This window comes from Oncorhynchus nerka, linkage group LG18 (assembly GCF_034236695.1).
Source record: "Oncorhynchus nerka isolate Pitt River linkage group LG18, Oner_Uvic_2.0, whole genome shotgun sequence".
Lineage (NCBI taxonomy): Eukaryota > Metazoa > Chordata > Actinopteri > Salmoniformes > Salmonidae > Oncorhynchus > Oncorhynchus nerka.
The window spans coordinates 81,026,868-81,049,792 of NC_088413.1; the positions used below are offsets into that span (position 1 = coordinate 81,026,868).

General features: G+C 44.8%; 1 protein-coding gene across 1 annotated transcript in view; it reads left to right on the top strand.

Moving 5' to 3' along the window:
* Positions 1-22,925, top strand: part of LOC115146537 (legumain-like) — a 47,360-nt gene that overhangs the window by 22,829 nt on the left and 1,606 nt on the right. Inside the window, exons 9-12 of the mRNA XM_065004399.1 lie at positions 12,540-12,646; positions 13,115-13,189; positions 19,076-19,276; positions 22,399-22,569. Of these exons, the coding sequence (XP_064860471.1) occupies positions 12,540-12,646; positions 13,115-13,189; positions 19,076-19,276; positions 22,399-22,569 (554 nt within the window). The remainder of the gene's footprint in view (positions 1-12,539; positions 12,647-13,114; positions 13,190-19,075; positions 19,277-22,398; positions 22,570-22,925) is intronic.

The window sequence follows — 22,925 nt, forward strand, 5'->3', positions numbered from 1 at the left end:
CAAACTCCCTCACGACGCCAGGACAGCGGAGTCAATCACCACCTTCCGGAGACACCTGAAACCCCACCTCTTTAAGGAATACCTAGGATAGGATAAAGTAATCCCTCTCACCCCCCTTAAAAGATTTAGATGCACTACTGTTCCACTGGATGTCATAAGGTGAATGCACCAATTTGTAAGTCGCTCTGGATAAGAGCGTCTGCTAAATGACTTAAATGTAAATGTAAATGATACGGTAGGTGTATATAGTGTTCTTAAGGTAGGTCTGGTCGGTATATGGTAGGTGTATATAGTGTTCTTAAGGTAGGTCTGGTCGGTATACGGTAGGTGTATATAGTGTTAAGGTAGGTCTGGTCGGTATATGGGTAGGTCTGGTCGGTATACCGTAGGTGTATATAGTGTTACGGTAGGTCTGGTCGGTATACGGTAGGTGTATATAGTGTTAAGGTAGGTCTGGTCGGTATACGGTAGGTGTATATAGTGTTAAGGTAGGTCTGGTCGGTATACCGTAGGTGTATATAGTGTTAAGGTAGGTCTGGTCGGGATACGGTAGGTGTATATAGTGTTCTTAAGGTAGGTCTGGTCGGTATACCGTAGGTGTATATAGTGTTAAGGTAGGTCTGGTCGGGATACGGTAGGTGTATATAGTGTTCTTAAGGTAGGTCTGGTCGGTATATGGTAGGTGTATATAGTGTTAAGGTAGGTCTGGTCGGTGTACGGGTAGGTGTATATAGTGTTCTTAAGGTAGGTCTGGTCGGTATATGGTAGGTGTATATAGTGTTCTTAAGGTAGGTCTGGTCGGTATACGGTAGGTGTATATAGTGTTACGGTAGGTCTGGTCGGTATACGGGTAGGTGTATATAGTGTCCTTACGGTAGGTCTGGTCGGTATACGGGTAGGTGTATATAGTGTTAAGGTAGGTCTGGTCGGTATATGGGTAGGTGTATATAGTGTTAAGGTAGGTCTGGTCGGTATACGGTAGGTGTATATAGTGTTACGGTAGGTCTGGTCGGTATACGGTAGGTGTAAATAGTGTTCTTAAGGTAGGTCTGGTCGGTATACGGGTAGGTGTATAAAGTGTTCTTACGGTAGGTCTGGTCGGTATACGGGTAGGTGTATATAGTGTTACGGTAGGTCTGGTCGGTATACGGTAGGTGTATATAGTGTTCTTAAGGTAGGTCTGGTCGGTATACGGGTAGGTGTATATAGTGTTAAGGTAGGTCTGGTCGGTATACGGGTAGGTGTATAAAATGTCAAGGTAGGTCTGGTCGGTATACGGGTAGGTCTGGTCGGTATACGGGTAGGTGTATATAGTGTTCTTAAGGTTGTTCTGGTCGGTATACGGTAGGTGTATATAGTGTCCTTACGGTAGGTCTGGTCGGTATACGGGTAGGTGTATATAGTGTTAAGGTAGGTCTGGTCGGGATACGGGTAGGTGTATATAGTGTTAAGGTAGGTCTGGTCGGTATACGGGTAGGTGTATATAGTGTCCTTACGGTAGGTCTGGTCGGTATACGGGTAGGTGTATAAAGTGTTCTTAAGGTAGGTCTGGTCGGTATACGGGTAGGTGTATAAAGTGTCCTTAAGGTAGGTCTGGTCGGTATACGGGTAGGTGTATATAGTGTTAAGGTAGGTCTGGTCGGTATACGGGTAGGTGTATATAGTGTTAAGATAGGTCTGGTCGGTATACGGGTAGGTATACGGGTAGGTCTGGTCGGTATACGGGTAGGTCTGGTTGGTATACGGGTAGGTGTATAAAGTGTTAAGGTAGGTCTGGTCGGTATACGGGTAGGTGTATATAGTGTTACGGTAGGTCTGGTCGGTATACGGTAGGTGTATATAGTGTCCTTAAGGTAGGTCTGGTCGGTATACGGGTAGGTGTATAAAGTGTCCTTAACCTCTTGCCTCTAGTTGGGACGCTTGCGTCCCAACTAGAGCTCTGGAAATGCAAATGTGCTACGCTAAATGCTAATAGTATTAGTTAAAACTCAAAAGTTCATTAAAATACACATGCAGGGTATCAATTTAAAGCTACACTCGTTGTGAATCCAGGCAACAAGTCAGATTTTTAAAATGCTTTTCGGCGACAGCATGAGAAGCTATTATCTGATAGCATGCACCAATACACTACAACAGAAAAGCACAGCAGGGGACGTAAAAACAAAATAATTAGCATTTCGGCGTTACACAAACCGCACAATAAAATAGAAAACAGTCATTACCTTTCACCATCTTCTTTGTTGGCACTCCTAGATGTCCCATAAACACTATTGGGTCTTTATTTCGATTAAATCGGGCCATATAAAGCCAAGATATCGTTATATGTAGACTGTGTGATAAACGAAAAAAACAGCGATTTCACAACGTAACGTCATTTTTTTAAATTCAAAAAGTAGACGATAAACTTTCACAAAACACTTCGAAATACGTTTGTAATGCTACTTTAGGTATTAATAAACGTTAATAAGCGATAAAAATCATCCGTAGGCGATGTAAATATCATTAGCTGTCGTCTTGGAAAAAATTTCAGGAGAGAGCTCTTCCGGAATGATCTGGGCGGAGACCGGAGGTAAGCGGTGCCCCTCTTTCGGTTCAACCAAGAATCAAAGATGATTAAATTCACAAGATACTCGACAACATGGGGATGCTGTGGGAGTTGAATGCTCGGTCTTATCTAATTCGGCTCACTGTTAACAATTGCTTGAAGTGGCGCAAGGATATTTATTTCCATTTTCTGTGATCAGGTTTTCCTGCGCTTTCCGATGTAACGCACGTTATGTAATAGCCACAGTCGTGATTTAACCAGTTTTAAAAACGTCCGAGGGTTTCCTATCCACACATTCTAACCATATGAACGTACTATATTCCTGGCATGAGTAGCAGGGCGCTGAAATGTTGCGCGATTTTTAACAAAATGTTCAAAAAAGTAGAGGGTAGGAGCAACAGGTTAAGGTAGGTCTGGTCGGTATACGGGTAGGTGTATATAGTGTTAAGGTAGGTCTGGTCGGTATACGGGTAGGTGTATATAGTGTTAAGGTAGGTCTGGTCGGTATACGGGTAGGTCTGGTTGGTATACGGGTAGGTCTGGTCGGTATACGGGTAGGTCTGGTTGGTATACGGGTAGGTGTATATAGTGTTACGGTAGGTCTGGTCGGTATACGGTAGGTGTATATAGTGTTAAGGTAGGTCTGGTCGGTATACGGTAGGTGTATATAGTGTCCTTAAGGTAGGTCTGGTCGGTATACGGGTAGGTGTATATAGTGTTAAGGTAGGTCTGGTCGGTATACGGTAGGTGTATATAGTGTCCTTAAGGTAGGTCTGGTCGGTATACGGGTAGGTGTATATAGTGTTAAGGTAGGTCTGGTCGGTATACGGGTAGGTGTATATAGTGTCCTTACGGTAGGTCTGGTCGGTATACGGTAGGTGTATATAGTGTTAAGGTAGGTCTGGTCGGTATACGGGTAGGTGTATATAGTGTTACGGTAGGTCTGGTCGGTATACGGTAGGTGTATATAGTGTTAAGGTAGGTCTGGTCGGTATACGGGTAGGTGTATATAGTGTTACGGTAGGTCTGGTCGGTATACGGGTAGGTGTATATAGTGTCCTTACGGTAGGTCTGGTCGGTATACGGTAGGTGTATATAGTGTTAAGGTAGGTCTGGTCGGTATAAGGGTAGGTGTATATAGTGTTAAGGTAGGTCTGGTCGGTATACGGGTAGGTGTATATAGTGTTACGGTAGGTCTGGTCGGTATACGGTAGGTGTATATAGTGTTAAGGTAGGTCTGGTCGGTATATGGGTAGGTGTATATAGTGTTACGGTAGGTCTGGTCGGTATACGGGTAGGTGTATATAGTGTTAAGGTAGGTCTGGTCGGTATACGGTAGGTGTATATAGTGTTAAGGTAGGTCTGGTCGGTATACGGGTAGGTGTATATAGTGTTAAGGTAGGTCTGGTCGGTATATGGGTAGGTGTATATAGTGTCCTTACGGTAGGTCTGGTCGGTATACGGGTAGGTCTGGTCGGTATACGGGTAGGTGAATATAGTGTTAAGGTAGGTCTGGTCGGTATACGGGTAGGTGTATATAGTGTTACGGTAGGTCTGGTCGGTATACGGGTAGGTGTATTTAGTGTTAAGGTAGGTCTGGTCGGTATACGGTAGGTGTATATAGTGTTACGGTAGGTCTGGTCGGTATACGGGTAGGTGTATATAGTGTTAAGGTAGGTCTGGTCGGTATACGGGTAGGTGTATATAGTGTCCTTACGGTAGGTCTGGTCGGTATACGGTAGGTGTATATAGTGTTAAGGTAGGTCTGGTCGGTATACGGGTAGGTGTATATAGTGTTACGGTAGGTCTGGTCGGTATACGGTAGGTGTATATAGTGTTAAGGTAGGTCTGGTCGGTATACGGGTAGGTGTATATAGTGTTAAGGTAGGTCTGGTCGGTATAGGTGTATATAGTGTTAAGGGTAGGTGTATATAGTGTTAAGGTAGGTCTGGTCGGTATACGGGTAGGTGTATATAGTGTTAAGGTAGGTCCGGGTAGGTGTATATAGGGTAGGTCTGGTTGGTATACGGGTAGGTCTGGTAGGTATACGGGTAGGTCTGGTTGGTATACGGGTAGGTGTATATAGTGTTAAGGTAGGTCTGGTCGGTATACGGTAGGTGTATATAGTGTTAAGGTAGGTCTGGTCGGTATACGGTAGGTGTATATAGTGTTAAGGTAGGTCTGGTCGGTATACGGGTAGGTGTATATAGTGTTAAGGTAGGTCTGGTCGGTATACGGTAGGTGTATATAGTGTCCTTAAGGTAGGTCTGGTCGGTATACGGGTAGGTGTATATAGTGTCCTTAAGGTAGGTCTGGTCGGTATAGTGGGTAGGTGTATATAGTGTTAAGGTAGGTCTGGTCGGTATACGGTAGGTGTATATAGTGTTAAGGTAGGTCTGGTCGGTATACGGGTAGGTGTATATAGTGTTACGGTAGGTCTGGTCGGTATACGGGTAGGTGTATATAGTGTCCGGTAGGTGTTAAGGTAGGTCTGGTCGGTATACGGGTAGGTGTATATAGTGTTAAGGTAGGTCTGGTCGGTATACGGGTAGGTGTATATAGTGTTAAGGTAGGTCTGGTCGGTATACGGTAGGTGTATATAGTGTTAAGGTAGGTCTGGTCGGTATACGGGTAGGTGTATATAGTGTTACGGTAGGTCTGGTCGGTATACGGGTAGGTGTATATAGTGTTAAGGTAGGTCTGGTCGGTATATGGGTAGGTGTATATAGTGTTACGGTAGGTCTGGTCGGTATACGGTAGGTGTATATAGTGTTAAGGTAGGTCTGGTCGGTATACGGGTAGGTGTATATAGTGTTACGGTAGGTCTGGTCGGTATACGGGTAGGTGTATATAGTGTTAAGGTAGGTCTGGTCGGTATACGGGTAGGTGTATATAGTGTTACGGTAGGTCTGGTCGGTATACGGGTAGGTGTATATAGTGTTAAGGTAGGTCTGGTCGGTATACGGGTAGGTGTATATAGTGTTACGGTAGGTCTGGTCGGTATACGGGTAGGTGTATATAGTGTTAAGGTAGGTCTGGTCGGTATACGGGTAGGTGTATATAGTGTTACGGTAGGTCTGGTCGGTATACGGGTAGGTGTATATAGTGTTAAGGTAGGTCTGGTCGGTATACGGGTAGGTGTATATAGTGTTACGGTAGGTCTGGTCGGTATACGGTAGGTGTATATAGTGTTAAGGTAGGTCTGGTCGGTATACGGGTAGGTGTATATAGTGTTACGGTAGGTCTGGTCGGTATACGGTAGGTGTATATAGTGTTAAGGTAGGTCTGGTCGGTATACGGGTAGGTGTATATAGTGTTAAGGTAGGTCTGGTCGGTATACGGGTAGGTGTATATAGTGTTAAGGTAGGTCTGGTCGGTATATGGGTAGGTGTATATAGTGTTAAGGTAGGTCTGGTCGGTATACGGGTAGGTGTATATAGTGTTACGGTAGGTCTGGTCGGTATACGGGTAGGTGTATATAGTGTTAAGGTAGGTCTGGTCGGTATACGGTAGGTGTATATAGTGTGTAGGTCTGGTCGGTATATGGGTAGGTGTATATAGTGGGTAGGTCGGTATACGGGTAGGTGTATATAGTGTTAAGGTAGGTCTGGTCGGTATACGGGTAGGTGTATATAGTGTTACGGTAGGTCTGGTCGGTATACGGTAGGTGTATATAGTGTTAAGGTAGGTCTGGTCGGTATACGGGTAGGTGTATATAGTGTTACGGTAGGTCTGGTCTGGGTATACGGGTAGGTGTATATAGTGTTAAGGTAGGTCTGGTCGGTATACGGGTAGGTGTATATAGTGTTACGGTAGGTCTGGTCGGTATACGGGTAGGTGTATATAGTGTTACGGTGTTATAGGTAGGTCTGGTCGGTATACGGGTAGGTGTATATAGTGTTAAGGTAGGTCTGGTCGGTATATGGGTAGGTGTATATAGTGTCTGGTCGGTATACGGGTAGGTGTATACGGTAGGTCTGGTCGGTATACGGGTAGGTGTATATAGTGTTAAGGTAGGTCTGGTCGGTATACGGGTAGGTGTATATAGTGTTACGGTAGGTCTGGTCGGTATACGGTAGGTGTATATAGTGTTACGGTAGGTCTGGTCGGTATACGGGTAGGTGTATATAGTGTTAAGGTAGGTCTGGTCGGTATACGGGTAGGTGTATATAGTGTTAAGGTAGGTCTGGTCGGTATATGGGTAGGTGTATATAGTGTTACGGTAGGTCTGGTCGGTATACGGGTAGGTGTATATAGTGTTAAGGTAGGTCTGGTCGGTATACGGGTAGGTGTATATAGTGTTAAGGTAGGTCTGGTCGGGTAGGTGTATATAGTGTTATAGGTCGGCATATACGTTAGGTGTATATAGTGTTAGGTAGGTCTGGTCGGTATATACGGGTAGGTGTATATAGTGTTACGGTAGGTCTGGTCGGTATACGGTAGGTGTATATAGTGTTACGGTAGGTCTGGTCGGTATACGGGTAGGTCTGGTCGGTATACGGGTAGGTGTATATAGTGTTAAGGTAGGTCTGGTCGGTATACGGGTAGGTGTATAAAGTGTCCTTACGGTAGGTCTGGTCGGTATACGGGTAGGTGTATATAGTGTTAAGGTAGGTCTGGTCGGTATACGGGTAGGTGTATATAGTGTTACGGTAGGTCTGGTCGGGTAGGGTATACGGGTAGGTGTATATAGTGTTAAGGTAGGTCTGGTCGGTATACGGGTAGGTGTATATAGTGTTAAGGTAGGTCTGGTCGGGTAGGTGTATATAGTATACGGGTAGGTGTATATAGTGTTAAGGTAGGTCTGGTCGGTATATGGGTAGGTGTATATAGTGTTAACGGTAGGTCTGGTCGGTATACGGGTAGGTGTATATAGTGTTAAGGTAGGTCTGGTCGGTATACGGGTAGGTGTATATAGTGTCTTACGGTAGGTCTGGTCGGTATACGGGTAGGTGTATATAGTGTTAAGGTAGGTCTGGTCGGTATACGGGTAGGTGTATATAGTGTTACGGTAGGTCTGGTCGGTATACGGGTAGGTGTATATAGTGTTAAGGTAGGTCTGGTCGGTATACGGGTAGGTGTATATAGTGTTACGGTAGGTCTGGTCGGTATACGGGTAGGTGTATATAGTGTTAAGGTAGGTCTGGTCGGTATACGGGTAGGTGTATATAGTGTGTTACGGTAGGTCTGGTCGGTATACGGGTAGGTGTATATAGTGTTAAGGTAGGTCTGGTCGGTATACGGGTAGGTGTATATAGTGTTAAGGTAGGTCTGGTCGGTATACGGGTAGGTGTATATAGTGTTAAGGTAGGTCTGGTCGGTATATACGGTAGGTGTATATAGTGTTACGGTAGGTGTTAAGGTAGGTCTGGTCGGTATACGGGTAGGTGTATATAGTGTTACGGTAGGTCTGGTAGGTCGGTATACGGGTAGGTGTATATAGTGTTAAGGTAGGTCTGGTCGGGTATACGGGTAGGTGTATATAGTGTTAAGGTAGGTCTGGTCGGTATACGGGTAGGTGTATATAGTGTTACGGTAGGTCTGGTCGGTATACGGGTAGGTGTATATAGTGTTAAGGTAGGTCTGGTCGGTATATGGGTAGGTGTGTCTGGTCGGTATACGGGTAGGTGTATATAGTGTTAAGGTAGGTCTGGTCGGTATACGGGTAGGTGTATATAGTGTTCTTAAGGTAGGTCTGGTCGGTATACGGGTAGGTGTATATAGTGTTAAGGTAGGTCTGGTCGGTATACGGGTAGGTGTATATAGTGTTAAGGTAGGTCTGGTCGGTATACGGGTAGGTGTATATAGTGTTAAGGTAGGTCTGGTCGGTATACGGGTAGGTGTATATAGTGTTAAGGTAGGTCTGGTCGGTATACGGGTAGGTGTATATAGTGTTAAGGTAGGTCTGGTCGGTATATGGGTAGGTGTATATAGTGTCCTTACGGTAGGTCTGGTCGGTATACGGGTAGGTGTATATAGTGTTAAGGTAGGTCTGGTCGGTATACGGTAGGTGTATATAGTGTTACGGTAGGTCTGGTCGGTATACGGGTAGGTGTATATAGTGTTAAGGTAGGTCTGGTCGGTATACGGTAGGTGTATATAGTGTTACGGTAGGTCTGGTCGGTATACGGGTAGGTGTATATAGTGTTACGGTAGGTGTATATAGTGTCTGGTCTGGTCGGTATACGGGTAGGTGTATATAGTGTTAAGGTAGGTCTGGTCGGTATACGGGTAGGTGTATATAGTGTTAAGGTAGGTCTGGTCGGTATACGGGTAGGTGTATATAGTGTTAAGGTAGGTCTGGTCGGTATACGGGTAGGTGTATATAGTGTTAAGGTAGGTCTGGTCGGTATCTGGGGTAGGTGTATATAGTGTCCTTACGGTAGGTCTGGTCGGTATACGGGTAGGTGTATATAGTGTTAAGGTAGGTCTGGTCGGTATACGGTAGGTGTATATAGTGTTAAGGTAGGTCTGGTCGGTATACGGGTAGGTGTATATAGTGTTAAGGTAGGTCTGGTCGGTATACGGTAGGTGTATATAGTGTTAAGGTAGGTCTGGTGGTATATGGTAGGTGTATATAGTGTTAAGGTAGGTCTGGTCGGTATACGGGTAGGTGTATATAGTGTTAAGGTAGGTCTGGTCGGTATACGGGTAGGTGTATATAGTGTTCTTAAGGTAGGTCTGGTCGGTATACGGGTAGGTCTGGTCGGTATACGGGTAGGTGTATATAGTGTTAAGGTAGGTCTGGTCGGTATACGGTAGGTGTATATAGTGTTAAGGTAGGTCTGGTCGGTATACGGGTAGGTGTATATAGTGTTAAGGTAGGTCTGGTCGGTATACGGGTAGGTGTATATAGTGTTAAGGTAGGTCTGGTCGGTATATGGGTAGGTGTATATAGTGTTCTTACGGTAGGTCTGGTCGGTATACGGGTAGGTGTATATAGTGTTAAGGTAGGTCTGGTCGGTATACGGGTAGGTGTATATAGTGTCCTTATGGTAGGTCTGGTCGGTATATGGGTAGGTCTGGTCGGTATACGGGTAGGTGTATATAGTGTTAAGGTAGGTCTGGTCGGTATACGGTAGGTGTATATAGTGTCCTTAAGGTAGGTCTGGTCGGTATACGGGTAGGTCTGGTCGGTATACGGGTAGGTGTATATAGTGTCCTTAAGGTAGGTCTGGTCGGTATACGGGTAGGTCTGGTCGGTATACGGGTAGGTGTATATAGTGTTAAGGTAGGTTTGGTCGGTATACGGGTAGGTTTATAAAGGGTTAAGTTATGGGTTAAGGGTAGATCTGGTCACTACGACAACGTGCTCTTCTTCGTACAAGCAGATACCAGCTGTTTTTTTGTTGTTGTTTTTTTCCCATTGAAGTGGAGGAGTGAGTGGTCTGCGTTTGGTAACTGTCCTGCTCTGATCTACAGGCCTGTTGCATCCTACACTCCTCTCGTCTAGTTAGTATTTTGACCGGATCACTACCCCTGCCTTGTGTGACAAGAAGTCCCATAGACTCTCTTTTTTTTATTTTGTGTTATTGACTGTACGTTTGTTTATTCCATGTATAACTCTGTTGTTGTTGTTTATTCCATGTGTAACTCTGTTGTTGTTGTTTACTCCATGTGTAACTCTGTTGTTGTTTGTGTCGCACTGCTATGCTTTATCTTGGCCAGGTCGCAGTTGTAAATGAGAACTTGTTCTCAACTGGCCTACCTGGTTAAATAAAGGTGTTCTCAACTAGCCTACCTGGTTAAATAAAGGTGTTCTCAACTGGCCTACCTGGTTAAATAAAGGTGTTCTCAACTAGCCTACCTGGTTAAATAAAGGTGATCTCAACTAGCCTACCTGGTTAAATAAAGGTGATATTTCTTTTAACGTTGTATTGTTACCAACAGGCCAAAGTATTCCTTTGTCTACAGTACAGCAATAAATCATGACGAGCTCGACGTTGCGTTAAAACAGTAAAAACACTCAAGAAAGCAATGGATGTTTAGTTATAACCTATAACATAGGGAATGGTTGCGAGCCTGACTTGTCGTGGCTATTCAAACTATGCATTCCATACCTCAAGCGTGATTTAATGTTGTTTTTGTTTGTTTAGGCTACATGCAGTGATCATGTTGTACACAAAATACCTGATCAACATGTTTTTACAAACTTTGTAGTCTGTTGTAACAACAGTATATTTAGGCAAGCATACCGAACAGAAGCAAGACATACAGGCAGTCAAAATAGTGACTGTATCATTATTGTAAACATTGGCTAGTTATTTTTTCAGCAACTCTTGCTATGTTATAGCAGAATAACTATGTAGATTATCATCACCAATAGGAGACAGTCTAAAGCAGAATAACTATGTAGATTATCATCACCAATAGGAGACAGTCTAAAGCAGAATAACTAGATTATCATCACCAATAGGAGTCAGTCTAAAGCAGAATAACTATGTAGATTATCTTCACCAATAGGAGACAGTCTAAAGCAGAATAACTATGTAGATTATCATCACCAATAGGAGACAGTCTAAAGCAGCGGAATAACTATGTAGATTATCATCACCAATAGGAGACAGTCTAAAGCAGAATAACTAGATTATCATCACCAATAGGAGACAGTCTAAAGCAGAACCAATAGGAGACAGTCTAAAGCAGAATAACTATGTAGATTATCATCACCAATAGGAGTCAGTCTAAAGCAGAATAACTATGTAGATTATCATCACCAATAGGAGACAGTCTAAAGCAGAATAACTATGTAGATTATCATCACCAATAGGAGACAGTCTAAAGTAGAATAACTATGTAGATTATCATCACCAATAGGAGACAGTCTAAAGCAGAATAACTATGTAGATTATCATCACCAATAGGAGACAGTCTAAAGCAGAATAACTATGTAGATTATCATCACCAATAGGAGACAGTCTAAAGCAGAATAACTACGTAGATTATCATCACCAATAGGAGACAGTCTAAAGCAGAATAACTACGTAGATTATCATCACCAATAGGAGACAGTCTAAAGCAGAATAACTATGTAGATTATCTTCACCAATAGGAGACAGTCTAAAGCAGAATAACTATGTAGATTATCATCACCAATAGGAGACAGTCTAAAGCAGCGGAATAACTATGTAGATTATCATCACCAATAGGAGACAGTCTAAAGCAGAATAACTACGTAGATTATCATCACCAATAGGAGACAGTCTAAAGCAGAATAACTACGTAGATTATCATCACCAATAGGAGACAGTCTAAAGCAGAATAACTATGTAGATTATCATCACCAATAGGAGACAGTCTAAAGCAGAATAACTATGTAGATTATCATCACCAATAGGAGACAGTCTAAAGCAGAATAACTATGTAGATTATCATCACCAATAGGAGACAGTCTAAAGCAGAATAACTATGTAGATTATCATCACCAATAGGAGACAGTCTAAAGCAGAATAACTATGTAGATTATCATCACCAATAGGAGTCAGTCTAAAGCAGAATAACTATGTAGATTATCATCACCAATAGGAGACAGTCTAAAGCAGAATAACTATGTAGATTATCATCACCAATAGGAGTCAGTCTAAAGCAGAATAACTATGTAGATTATCATCACCAATAGGAGACAGTCTAAAGCAGCAGACAGAGAAGGTAGTATGGCCTTCAGTAAATATTTTTGGGGATTGTTTCGTTCAAATCATTGCAGGGTTTTTATTTCAGCTGTTCAGAATTATGAGGCAGAGACTTCATCATCATGGTGTGAGTAGAGAAGCCAGGTGGGGGGTGAGCAGTAGCCACGTTAAATTACTCCTGATCAGAACGTAATCCGGCTCCTTAGCTTTGAGAGAGGTTTCCGGAGGGAGAACTCTGTATTCGCAGCCATGGCCTCTACCATATTTTGTGATGGTGTATAACCAGTGTCCTGGAAGCCATATAGCCTGTTTTTAACGCTCTCCCTCTTCCAGTGTCTTGATAAATCGGTCTGTCTCTCCTTCAGTGTATGCCACCACAGCAACCAACTCCTATGCCTGCTACTATGACGAGAAGAGGAAGACCTACCTGGGGGACTGGTACAGTGTTAATTGGATGGAAAACTCTGATGTGGTAAGACTGGTACAGTGTTAATTGGATGGAAAACTCTGATGTGGTAAGTCTGGTACAGTGTTAATTGGATGGAAAACTCTGATGTGGTAAGTCTGGTACAGTGTTAACTGTTCACTGTGATTACTATTATTTGACCATGCTGGTCATTTATGAACATTTGAAAAATATTGGCCATGTTCTGTTATAATCTCCACCCGGCACAGCCAGAAGAGGACTGGCCACCCCTCAGAGCCTGGTTCCTCTCTAGGTTTCTTCCTAGGTTTTGGCCATTCTAGGGAGTTTGTCCTAGCCACCATGCTTCTACACCTGCATTGCTTGCTGTTTTGGGTTTTAGGCTGGGTTTCTGTACAGCACTTTGAGATATCAGCTGATGTAAGAAGGGCTATATAAATAAATTTGATTTGATTTAACTGGATGGAAGACTCTGATGTGATTTAATGTCTTCCTCTCCTTGATTTTGTTGTCCAGAAGGACCTGAGCAAGGAGACCCTAATGAGTCAGTTCAAGATCGTCCAGAGCCACGTCATGCAATTTGGAAACAAGGTGAGGGATTCAGAGGGGTGGGGAAAGTACCTAATTCCCATTGAAATGGCTAGCGATAAGGAATCACAATATATTCTGTTAACTTCAAATCTATTGTCTAGCTTTAAATCTAAAAGAAAAGTTATATAGGATAATATTTTTTCTTAATGCTTTTTGAGACAATCAGTTGTGACAAGGTAGGCGTGGTATACAGAAGATACTCCTATTTTGTAAAAGACCAAGTCCATATTATGGCAAGAACAGCTCAAATTAGCAAAGAGAAACGACAGTCCATCATTACTTTAAGACATGATGGTCAGTCACTACGGAAAATTTGAACTTTGAATGTTTCTTCAAGTGCAGTCGCAAAAAGCATCTAGTGCTATGATGAATCTGTCTCTCATGAGGACCACCACAGGAAAGGAAGAACCAGAGTTACCTCTGCTGCAGAGGATAAGTTAATTAGAGTTACTAGCCTCAGAAATTGCAGCCCAAATAAATGCTTCAGAGTTCAAGTAACAGATACATCAACTGCTCAGAGGAGACTGTGTGAATCAGGCCTTCATGGTCGAATTGCTGCAAAGAAACCACTACTAAAGGACACCAATAAGAAGAAGAGACGTGCTTCAGCCAAGAAACATGAACAATGGACATTAGACCGGTGGAAATCTGTCCTTTTGATCTGTAGTCAACATTTGCGATTTTTGGTTCCATCCGCTTTGTCTTTGTGGGACGCTGTGTGGGTGAACGGATGAGCTCCACGTGTGGTTCCCACCGTGAAGCATGGAGGAGGTGGTGTGATGGTGTAGGGGTGCTTTGCTGGTGACACTGTCAGTGTTATATTTAGAATTCAAAAAGCACACTAAAATCAGCATGGCTACCACAGCCTTCTGCAGCAATACGCCATCTGGTTTGAGCTTAGTGAGACTATCATGGCTTTTGCAACAGGACAATGACCCAAAACACACCTCCAGGCTGGGTGAGGGCTATTTTACCGAGAATGAGCGTGATGGAGTGCTGCATCAGATGACCTGTCCTCCACAATCATCCGACCTCAACCCAATTGAGATGGTTTGGGATGAGTTGGACCGCAGAGTGAAGGAAAAGCAGCCAACAAGTCCTCAGCATATGTGGGAACTCCTTCAAGACTGTTGAAAAAAGCATTCCAGCTGACGCTGGTTGTGAGAATACCAAGTATGTGGAAAGCTGTCAAAGGTAAAGGGTGGCTATTTGAAGAATCAAAAATATTTGTTTAACACGTTTTCAAATAAAATGTATTGGTCAGATGTTATTGTAGGTGTAGCGAAATGCTTGTGTTTCTAGCTCCGACAGGGCATTAGTATCTAACTAAATGCTTGTGTTTCTAGCTCCGACAGGGCATTAGTATCTAACTAAATGCTTGTGTTTCTAGCTCCGACAGGGCATTAGTATCTAACTAAATGCTTGTGTTTCTAGCTCCGACAGGGCATTAGTATCTAACTAAATGCTTGTGTTTCTAGCTCCGACAGGGCATTAGTATCTAACTAATGGCTTGTGTTTCTAGCTCCGACAGGGCATTAGTATCTAACTAATGGCTTGTGTTTCTAGCTCCGACAGGGCATTAGTATCTAACTAATGGCTTGTGTTTCTAGCTCCGACAGGGCAGTAATATCTAACTAAATGCTTGTGTTTCTAGCTCCGACAGGGCAGTAATATCTAACTAAATGCTTGTGTTTCTAGCTCCGACAGGGCAGTAATATCTAACTAAATGCTTGTGTTTCTAGCTCCGACAGGGCAGTAATATCTAACTAAATGTTTATTCACGGGAACATTCTGGCGTGCACAGTACAAAGACCTAATTTTATAGTGACACACATACTTACACACAAAACATTAGTTATCATACGCCCACACTGTCCTGCTACCCAGCCGACATAGGGAGAGACCCTGGGAAGCTCTCTGCCGAGACTCTGGGAAGTCCTCAGTGCCCCAGCCAACGTCGGCCCCGAATCTTGCTCAGACAGTCCGTTATCAAGACACTAGATATATTGTCACCAAAACATTAATTCTGACTACGAACTATACTCTCAGATATAATTCTACTGACTAAATCACACACGGCATTAAAATAGTCTAATGATGCTAATCAATTTCATACTATCATATGGTTTCAGAGTTATGGTCTCAGAGGGTAATATTCTAATCATATAATTCTATTAACACAATAGTATGCAGTATAAACACCATGGGACCACGCAGCCGTCATACCGCTCAGGAAGGAGACGTGTTCTGTCTCCTAGAGATGAATGTAATTTGGTCCGAAAAGTGCAAATCAATCCCAGAACAACAGCAAAGGACTCCACATGCTGGAGGAAACGGGTACAAAAGTATCTATATCCACAGCAAAACGAGTCCTATTTCACCATAACCTGAAAGGCCGCTCGGCAAGGAAGAAGCCACTGCTCCAAAACTGCCATTAAAAAGCCAGACTACGATTTGCAACTGCACATGGGGACAAAGATTGTACTTTTTGGAGAAATGTCCTCTAGTCTGATGAAACAATAATAAAACTGTTTGGCCATAATGACCATCGTTCTGTTTGGAGGAAAAAGGGGGAGGCTTGCAAGCTGAAGAACACCATCCCAACCATGAAGCACGGGGGTGGCAGCATCATGTTGTGGGGGTGCTTTGCTGCAGGAGGGACTGGTGCACTTCAAAAAATAGGTGGCACCATGAGGAAGGAAAAGTATGTGGATATATTGAAGCAACATCTCAAGACATCAGTTAAAGCTTGGTCGCAAATGGGTCTTCCAAATGGACAATGACCCCAAGCATACTTCCAAAGTTGTGGCAAAATGGCTTAAGGACAACAAAGTCAAGGTATTGGAGTGGCCATCACAAAGCCCTGACCTCAATCCTATTCAAAATTTGTGGGCAGAACTGAAAGCGTGTGTGCGAGCAAGGAGGCCTACAAACCTGACTCAGTTACACCAGCTCTGTCAGGAGGAATGAGCCAAAATTCACCCAACTTATTGTGGGAAGCTTGTGGAAGGCTACCCCAAACATTTGACCCAAGTTAAACAATTTAAAGGCAATGCTACCAAATACTAATTGAGTGTATGTAAACTTCTGACCCACTGGGAATGTGATGAAAGAAATAAAAGCTGAAATAAATCACTCTCTCTACTATTATTCTGATATTTCACATTCTTAAAATAAAGTGGTGATCCTAACTGATCCTAACTGTCATCTACAAGACCCTGCTAGGTAAAGTCCCCCCTTATCTCTGCTCGCTGGTCACCATAGCATCTCCCACCTGTAGCACACGCTCCAGCAGGTATATCTCTCTAGTCACCCCCAAAACCAATTCTTTCTTTGGCCGCCTCTCCTTCCAGTTCTCTGCTGCCAATGACTGGAACGAACTACAAAAATCTCTTAAATTGGAAACACTTATCTCCCTCACTAGCTTTAAGCACCAACTGTCAGAGCATCTTACAGATTACTGCACCTGTACATAGCCCACCTATAATTTAGCCCAAACAACTACCTCTTTCCCAACTGTATTTAATTTATTTATTTATTTTGCTCCTTTGCACCCCATTATTTTTATTTCTACTTTGCACATTCTTCCATTGCAAAACTACCATTCCAGTGTTTTACTTGCTATATTGTATTTACTTTGCCACCATGGCCTTTTTTGCCTTTACCTCCCTTCTCACCTCATTTGCTCACATTGTATATAGACTTGTTTCTACTGTATTATTGACTGTATGTTTGTTTTACTCCATGTGTAACTCTGTGTCGTTGTATGTGTCGAACTGCTTTGCTTTATCTTGGCCAGGTCGTAATTGTAAATGAGAACTTGTTCTCAACTTGCTTACCTGGTTAAATAAAATAAAATAAAAACTGACCTAAAACTGAATTTTTTACTAGGATTAAATGTCAGGAATTGTGAAAAACTGAATTTAAATGTATTTGGCTAAGGTGTATGTAAAGCAGTGGCGTGCCGTGGTTAAATTATATTCTGATTATGTTTAGGCCAGCAGAGAAGGCCTTGCTGGCCCTGACGGCCCACCACTGATGATGTTTAGGCCAGCAGAGAAGGCCTTGCTGTCCCACCACTGATGATGTTTAGGCCAGCAGAGAAGGCCTTGCTGGCCCTGACGGCCCACCACTGATGATGTTTAGGCCAGCAGAGAAGGCCTTGCTGGCCCTGACGGCCCACCACTGATGATGTTTAGGCCAGCAGAGAAGGCCTTGCTGGCCCTGACGGCCCACCACTGATGTTGTTTAGGCCAGCAGAGAAGGCCTTGCTGGCCCTGACGGCCCACCACTGATGATGTTTAGGCCAGCAGAGAAGGCCTTGCTGGCCCTGACGGCCCACCACTGATGTAAAGCTTGCAGTTAGCCACTGATTCATTCCCAAACCACTCGTTGTCGAATTTGCGATTTCCGACTTGTTGTGTAATGTTTGTCAAATTGCCGATGAGCACCGATACGTTTTATCTATATGTAATGGATGTGAAACCGCTAGTTTAGTTAGCGGTGCGCGCTAAATAGCGTTACAATCGGTGACGCCACTTGCTCTGAGACCTTGAAGTAGTGGTTCCCCTTTGCTCTGCAAGGGCCGCAACTTATGTGGAGCGATGAGTAACGATACTTCGAGGGTGACTGTTGTTGATGTGTGCAGAGGGTCCCTGGTTCGCGCCCGGGTATGGGCGATTGTACGGTCTAAAGTTTTACTGTTACATATACTTTCTCATATGACAAGGATTAGCCAGTAGATTGTCGACTTTTTATTTTACCTTTATTTAACGAGACAAGTTAGTTAAGAACAAATTCTTATTTTCAATGACTGCTCTAGGAACAGTGGGTTAACTGCCTGTTCAGGGGCAGAACGACAGATTTTTACCTTGTCAGTTCTGGGGGTTTGAACTTGAAACCTTCCGGTTACTAGTCCAACGCTCTAACCACTACGCTACCCTGCCGCCCCATGATTCATGATGATGACTGTTAGCTAAGATTTTGACCTGATCAGTCCAATCAAAGCTACGGTAGATATAACGTGATTTGACGTCATTTGATCTGTGGCCAATGACCTTGATCCTTCTTGGATGGGCACTTCTAATGTAACTCTATGGCAGCACCCAAAGGGACTTGAATTTTCGAGCTCTCCCCGTAGATTTTGCAGCGATGTGTCTCCATGAGTGACAGAACACTGAGCCAATCACGGCGCAACGCTCCGTATTTTCTGCTGGCTCGCCCCACTACCACAGAAAGCACTGAGCTAGGCAGAAACACCTGCATTTTGGAGCTGCCTTACTCAAGAAAGCAAAACAGAGACCATGTTTGTAGTGGCTTTATTAACTCCGTGATCTTTTTTTACACTGTTTGCAAACTGATATGTGACTCGTATTAATGCCAACATAACATGCAAAACAGGCAAGCCCCCCCACTTTTTTTTTTTTTTGCTAAAAATGTGGGGCTCAAAACAGACCCTGAATGACTGGTAGCCACTGGTCTCTGTGTTGAACCAACTGGGTGTCTCGGTGTTGAACCAACTGGGTGTCTCGGTGTTGAACCAAGTGGGGGTCTCGGTGTTGAACCAACTGGGGGTCTCGGTGTTGAACCAACTGGGGGTCTCGGTGTTGAACCAAGTGGGGGTCTCGGTGTTGAACCAAGTGGGGGTCTCGGTGTTGAACCAAGTGGGGGTCTCGGTGTTGAACCAACTGGGGGTCTCGGTGTTGAACCAAGTGGGGGTCTCGGTGTTGAACCAAGTGGGGGTCTCGGTGTTGAACCAAGTGGGGGTCTCGGTGTTGAACCAACTGGGTGTCTCGGTGTTGAACCAAGTGGGGGTCTCGGTGTTGAACCAACTGGGGGTCTCGGTGTTGAATCAACTATATCTATGTTTGTGTAATCTTTCCCTAGACTCTGGCCAATATGAAGGTAAAGGCTTTTCAAGGTAATGCCAACGCCCGGCCTGCCCCCCCCATGACCCTGCAGCCTGTAGTGGAACCAGGTCTGATCCCCAGCCTTGACGTCCCTATGGCCATCCTCAATAGGACATACTCAGCCACAGCCACAGCCACAGCCAAGGAGTATGTCTACCAGCTCCACTCACACCTCAAGGTAATTGTTACGTTCCCCAGTTTCTGTGTTGTGGTTTTGTTTGTGTGTGTGTGAAATTCCCCCAATCAGCTGATTGGAGCTGACCTCTACCCTCTTGTCAGAAACAGCAGCCGAGTGGGTAGCCGAGTGGTTAGAGCATTGGACTAGTAACCGAAAGGTTGCAAGTTCAAATCACAGAGCTGACAAGGTACAAAATCTGTCGTTCTGCCCCTGAACAGGCAGTTAACCCATAGTTTCTCAGAGGTTTTTTTTTTTTGTATATTGTTTTTGTAGCTGGTCGTGTGGAGGTTTGTTTATCTCCAAAGGACTGTTTTGATGATTGAATGTTTGTATTCTGTTTTTGTTCCCAGGGGGGGAAGGGAAAGGCACCTTGGGAGTGCTTAGGCAAGAGGCCTGCGGGCATAAATATACCTGTAGTATTTACTGTCTATACACACTAGGTAAGACCTGGGAGGACCACCCCCTGTATTTTGGTTAGTGCACCAGGTGGTGCTAGTTAGGTAAGTAGTGAGTAGGCAGGTAAGGTAGGTGAGGGTAGGTTAGGTAAGTAGTGGGTAGGAAGGTAAGGTAGGAGAGGGTAGGTTAGGTAAGTAGTGGGTAGGCAGGTAAGGTAGGAGAGGGTAGGTTAGGTAAGTAGTGGGTAGGCAGGTAAGGTAGGAGAGGGTAGGGTAGGTAAGTAGTGGGTAGGCAGGTGAGGGTAGGTTAGGTAAGTAGTGGGTAGGCAGGTAAGGTAGGTTAGGTAAGTAGTGGGTAGAAAGGTAAGGTAGGAGAGGGTAGGTTAGGTAAGTAGTGGGTAGGCAGGTAAGGTAGGAGAGGGTAGGGTAGGTAAGTAGTGGGTAGGCAGGTGAGGGTAGGTTAGGTAAGTAGTGGGTAGGCAGGTAAGGTAGGTGAGGGTAGGTTAGGTAAGTAGTGGATAGGCAGGTAAGGTAGGTTAGGTAAGTAGTGGGTAGGCAGGTAAGGTAGGTGAGGGTAGGTTAGGTAAGTAGTGGGTAGGAAGGTAAGGTAGGAGAGGGTAGGTTAGGTAAGTAGTGGGTAGGCAGGTGAGGTAGGTGAGGGTAGGTTAGGTAAGTAGTGGGTAGGCAGGTAAGGTAGGTGAGGGTAGGTTAGGTAAGTAGTGGGTAGGCAGGTAAGGTAGGTTAGGTAAGTAGTGGGTAGGCAGGTAAGGTAGGTGAGGGTAGGTTAGGTAAGTAGTGGGTAGGCAGGTAAGGTAGGTTAGGTAAGTAGTGGGTAGGCAGGTAAGGTAGGTGAGGGTAAGTTAGGTGGGTAGGCAGGTAAGGTAGGTGAGGGTAGGTTAGGTAAGTAGTGGGTAGGCAGGTAAGGTAGGTGAGGGTAAGTTAAGTAGGTAGTGGGTAGGCAGGTAAGGTAGGAGAGGGTAGGGTAGGTAAGTAGTGGGTAGGCAGGTAAGGTAGGTGAGGGTAAGTTAGGTAGGTAGTGGGTAGGCAGGTAAGGTAGGTGAGGTAAGTAGTGGGTAGGCAGATAAGGTAGGTTAGGTAAGTAGTGGATAGGCAGGTAAGGTAGGTTAGGTAAGTAGTGGGTAGGCAAGTAAGGTAGGTGAGGGTAAGTTAGGTAGGTAGTGGGTAGGCAGGTGAGGTAGGTAGTGGGTAGGCAGGTAAGGGTAAGTTAGGTAGGTAGTGGGTAGGCAGGTAAGGTAGGTGAGGGTAAGTTAGGTTAAGTTACCACTGAGGAAGTACAGTTCCCGCGCAGCCCAGTCAAAACTGTTCGCTGCTCTGGCCCCCCAATGGTGGAACAAACTCCCTCACGACGCCAGGACAGCGGAGTCAATCACCACCTTCCGGAGACACCTGAAACCCCACCTCTTTCAGGAATACCTAGGATAGGATAAAGTAATCCTTCTCACCCCCTTGAAAGATTTAGATGCACTATTGTAAAGTGGCTGTTCCACTGGATGTCTTAAGGTGAACGCACCAATTTGTAAGTCGCTCTGGATAAGAGCGTCTGCTAAATGACTTAAATGTAAATGTTAAATGTAGGTAGTGGGTAGGCAGGTAAGTAGTGGGTAGGAAGGTAAGATAGGAGAGGGTAGGTTAGGTAAGTAGTGGGTAGGCAGGTAAGGTAGGTGAGGGTAGGTTAGGTAAGTAGTGGGTAGGCAGGTAAGGTAGGTTAGGTAAGTAGTGGGTAGGCAGGTAAGGTAGGTTAGGTAGGTAGTGGGTAGGCAGGTAAGGTAGGTGAGGGTAAGTTAGGTAAGTAGTGGGTAGGCAGGTAAGGTAGGTTAGGTAAGTAGTGGGTAGGAAGGTAAGATAGGAGAGGGTAGGTTAGGTAAGTAGTGGGTAGGCAGGTAAGGTAGGTGAGGGTAGGTTAGGTAAGTAGTGGGTAGGCAGGTAAGGTAGGTTAGGTAAGTAGTGGGTAGGCAGGTAAGGTAGGTTAGGTAAGTAGTGGGTAGGCAGGTTAGGTAAGTAGTGGGTAGGCAGGTAAGGTAGGTGAGGTTAAGTTAATGTTGGTAGTGGGTAGGCAGGTAAGGTAGGTTAGGTAAGTAGTGGGTAGGCAGGTAAGGTAGGTGAGGGTAGGTTAGGTAAGTATTGGTTAGGCAGGTAAGATAGGAGAGGGTAGGTTAGGTAGGTAGTGGGTAGGCAGGTTAGATAGGAGAGGGTAGGTTAGGTAAGTATTGGTTAGGCAGGTAAGATAGGAGAGGGGGCTTGGACATTTACTTCCTTTGCTTTGGTTCCGTCCAAACCCTTTTCCCCATATTACCGTGTGACGGAATAAGTTCCTTGTAAACGGTACCCCTCTCTCTGCCTTTGTCATCCTTACTCACACCTACAGTCCCATACCTCTTTCACTCCACGGGGAGTTGAGTTGTAGCAGGGTGTTGCGTTCCATCTCTGAGAGGCGTAATGGACAGGAAATAGTGTTTACTTTACACTTTTTAGTTATTATTTCCTGACGAACCTGGGTTGTATGCATTTGGGCACACTGTAATGGAAACCAAAGTGTTTCTCAATGAAGTCGCATGGTACCTCCCCATTTCGCTCTATTTTGGATCGTTTTCCGTTTCGTGCCTAATGAACATGACCCAGGCTTTATCATAAGATGCTTCTGTTATTTAATAGAAGTGGGGACCTTGGAGAACTGTTCTGATTGTCTGTGTCCTGTGTGTCCACTAGGGGATTGGGCAGCTGAGACAGAACATGCTTAAGGTGGTGCAGTGTGTGACGGGTGTTAACCGCGAGAATCCGAAGATTCTGAGTTGGAAGATGGATCTGATGCAGCACCAGTGCTACAAGGATGCTGTCAGTCACTACAAGACACATTGCTTAAACTGGTTTTTCCCTGAGGTACGTATAGCCCGGCCCAGGGTACCCCAGCTCTGATCCAGCCCCAAGGTCTGACCCAGCCACCAGGTCGCCCCAGCTCTGACCCAGCTCTGACCCAGCCGTCCCCAGCTCTGACCCAGCCCCAACGTCTCCCCAGCTCTGACCCAGCTCTGACCCAGCCCCAAGGTCTCCCCAGCTCTGACCCAGCCACAAGATCTCCCCAGCTCTGACCCAGCCACAAGATCTCCCCAGCTCTGACCCAGCTCTGACCCAGGCCTCCCCAGCTCTGACCCAGGCCTCCCCAGCTCTGACCCAGCCCCAAGGTCTCCCCAGCCCTCCCCAGCTCTGACCCAGCCCCAAGGTCTCCCCAGCTCTGA